Below are 3,462 nucleotides of genomic sequence, written 5' to 3'. Positions count from 1 at the left end.
TTAATATGAAACTTTATTAATGCAACAAAAAATAAATAAGTTTAGTAAGCTAAGATATTACATAATTAAGTTCATATTTCTATCACAAGTTTTATAATAAAGTTGTGTTCATTAAAAATAACTGATACATTAATGTTTTTAAATTATCAAATCAAAGAAATTTGTATGATTTATAATATAATGATGCATTCTTTTAATATAAAACATAATGAGAATAAGTAACAATACTAATAATTAATAATAGTTTTGTGTTAAGTTATTTTAATGATTTAAAATAAGTGGATTAATATTAACTAGATTAAGATGAAAATTTCTGATAGTTACAAAAGATAATTGATTAATTGGTTAGTACATCCTTAAATAAAAAAGAGTTAAATAAGAATATCAAATTTTCAATAAAACATATCAATACCATAGAAAATTACATGAACTTTAATAAAATTGAACATTAAACAAAGAAAAGAAGAATAAACAATAAAAAAAATATTATTTGACTCAATATAAAAAATAACTTATTAGAATAACTAAATTTTATTAATTTTTTATTATAATTGGAAGATTGCTAAATATCGTATATTCACTCGTGCAACATCATACACAACCAATTCAGAATGACTATTCCATGTTTTTAATTCAGTAGAAATAATTTTACCTTTAGCAACTTTAACACCATCTTCTAAAGTAATAGTATCTTTTGGGTCTGGTTCAACCATACCAAGAGCATAAGTAGAATCTGTTCCTGGTTGAGGTTTTTCCATGTATTTATCTTTAGGAGTTTCCCATTGTTTACCAAGTGCAACTTCACAGAATAAAATACAACCTCTATTCTCTCCATTGTATGTACAATAACTTACTGACTTACTTGCACAATTAGCAAAATAAAGACCTTTACCATATCTATATCCATTACAAGGTGCTTCTGGTGGTGCAATTCTTAATCCAGTAGATAAAATACCAACAAAATTTGTTAATCTACTTCCATGATATAATAATTGTCTATTTGGATCATCTGCATGAGGTTGATACCTAGCCCTTTCTCCTTCTCTTTCTATTTCAAAAATATCAACTAATTTAGTTGTTTTTCTCCATGAATTAGTTTCTTGGTTATTAGTGAAATATTCTTCAAGTAATTTATATCTTTCAGAATCTTTGTCTAAAGCGGTAATTTTAGTATTTAAACTTTTATAGTGTGAATAAATTTGAGTCATTTCATCTAAATCCATTCCTTCATCTTCTTCAATTAATTTCATTGCTTCTCCAACATCACACATAGTTTCTACTAATTTTAATTCTTTATTTATTTTTTCATCATTATCAATCATTGGAATAGTATTTCCATTAATTACATGTGGAACAAATGTATAGTATTTTGCTGTTAAATCTTTAATTTGAACTTCTTTTTGTTTTTCTGTCATTTCACTATCTTTACTTAATATATCTGATAATTTGGATAATACTCTCATAGCTTCTTTCATTTGTTCAATTTTAATTTTTCCAAGTGGCATATTACTAAGATTTAATCCTGCACTTTGAAGTGTATTTTTCATCATATCAGTATCAAATATCATTTTAATTAAATCAGATACTCTTGGGTCTAAATAATTCTCTTTTGCTTTCTCTTTTAATTGTTGTCTCTTTTCTTCCATCTTCTTTTTTGTTTCTTCATTTATTAATTTTTTTCTTTCTGTTTCATCTTTTCCTGTATCAAGTGCTTGCATAAAGTATTTTCCTCCAACTTTTTTAAATTGAAGTCTATTCTCCCATTCATTTCCTGTACATTCTTTAAATTTTTTTATCCATTCTGATAAAATATTACTAAGACTTCCATTTCTAAATGTATTATGTAATGTTCCTCCAATTCTTCCCCATTCAAACATCATTTGATATTTTTTTCCTTTTTTAACTATTTGCATTCTATACACTGAATTAGCTCCTGTATCTAAATCAGTTTTACTTAATACTACATTATATGCTGTCCATCCACATACAGGGTCATCTTCAACATAAATTTCTGTTCCATTTCCAAGAGTATTATTTGGACTGTATCTCATAATTTCTGAATCTGCTGTTGGTTTAAATGTTTCTTTTACAATTCCTTCTTTTGCATGATATTTCTTTTTAACTATTTCTGTTTTCCATTCACATCCTTCACATAAAAATTTTTCTGCTCCTTCTTTACTTCTTAATTTCATAAATTCTCCTTTTCTATCTGTTAATTCATCGATCCATTCTAATGTTAAACATGTTAATGTTTCTTTTGCATCTCTAATTCCTGTTGCTTTCCCATTTTTCATATCTTCATTAGTACTCAAACAAACAGTTGCATCTGTTACATTTTTAACAACATTTCCACCATAATCAATAATTAAATTTTGCCATTCTGCAATACTACTTCCAAGGTTTTTAGGTGTTCCTTTAACAAGAATATACATTCCATATAATTCTTTTTTTGGTGGTACTTCACTTTCTGGTTCATTGTCTTTTTCAAGACTATTTTCTTCTTTTATATTTCCATTAGTAGTAGACCCACAAAATGATTCTGTCGGATAATCATCTGGAAAAACCCAAGATGATAAGATTTTTTTCTTATCTAATCCCGAAACCTTTTCACTTATATTTGCCTTATATCTTTTAATTGAATTAACGTCATTTGTTTTGAAGTCACATTTAACAAATTCAGTCATATTGCCACGACAAACAATGTTAATAATATGGTTTTCTAACTTTTTTTCATGACATTGTGGACATTCTTCCATTACTCCAAATTCTAAGATATCAGCTGCTGCATCATATAATATTTCATTATCAATTTTTTCTCCATAAATAATTCCATTTTCTGCTAATAATTCTCTCAATAATTTTGTTTGTACTTCACTTAATTTATCTTTTGCTTTCCAAAATCTTTCATTAGTTTGTTTAATTTTTTCTATTTTTTCTGTTGCAATTGGAACATCATCTTCAACGATGGTTTTAATATGAAGTATATCTTCCCATCTAAGTTTTTCCCAACCTTTCATTGTTGATAATGGAGTACTTTTAAAATTATATTTATTTTCTATACATTCAAGATGATTCCATTGCACTTCTATTCCATCATGGAATCTTGACTTAGTTTCTCTACCTACTTTTATTTCTCCTTGGCTAATAACTTCACCACATGACTTACATTTTCCTCTACTTGTTTTTGAATATTGAAATTGGAATGATAGATTAGCTGACATTTATTATTATTTTCAGTTCATTCTTCCTTTAAATCTTATTTTTTTTCATTTGTTCTACAGCATTTTTTATTTTTTCTCTCTTTATGTTTGAGTTTTTGAGATATTTTCGTAATTTGTCTTTTTCGTTTTTTTTATGTTGTGTTATATATAACGAAATATAGTGCAAATTTTATGTTATGAGTAATAGTGTTATTCTAATTCCATGTTATAATCTATCAACATATTAGTTATCAATAATTTT

The 3,462-nt window shown here is 25.9% G+C and overlaps 1 protein-coding gene across 1 annotated transcript; it reads right to left on the bottom strand.

Moving 5' to 3' along the window:
- Positions 1-545: 545 nt before the first annotated feature.
- On the bottom strand, positions 546-3,221 carry ENU1_042740 (poly(ADP-ribose) polymerase, putative; the record flags this gene model as incomplete). The annotated part of the gene is made up of 1 exon (XM_008857595.1): positions 546-3,221. The coding sequence occupies one exon, from the start codon at positions 3,219-3,221 to the stop codon at positions 546-548; it is 2,676 nt and encodes an 891-aa protein (XP_008855817.1).
- Positions 3,222-3,462: the final 241 nt, after the last annotated feature.

Source organism: Entamoeba nuttalli, assembly GCF_000257125.1.
Source record: "Entamoeba nuttalli P19 unplaced genomic scaffold asmbl_2812, whole genome shotgun sequence".
In the NCBI taxonomy this organism is placed as follows: Eukaryota; Evosea; order Mastigamoebida; family Endamoebidae; genus Entamoeba; species Entamoeba nuttalli.
Note: the sequence above shows the minus strand (reverse complement) of the source record. Positions and strands in the feature narration are given on the sequence as shown.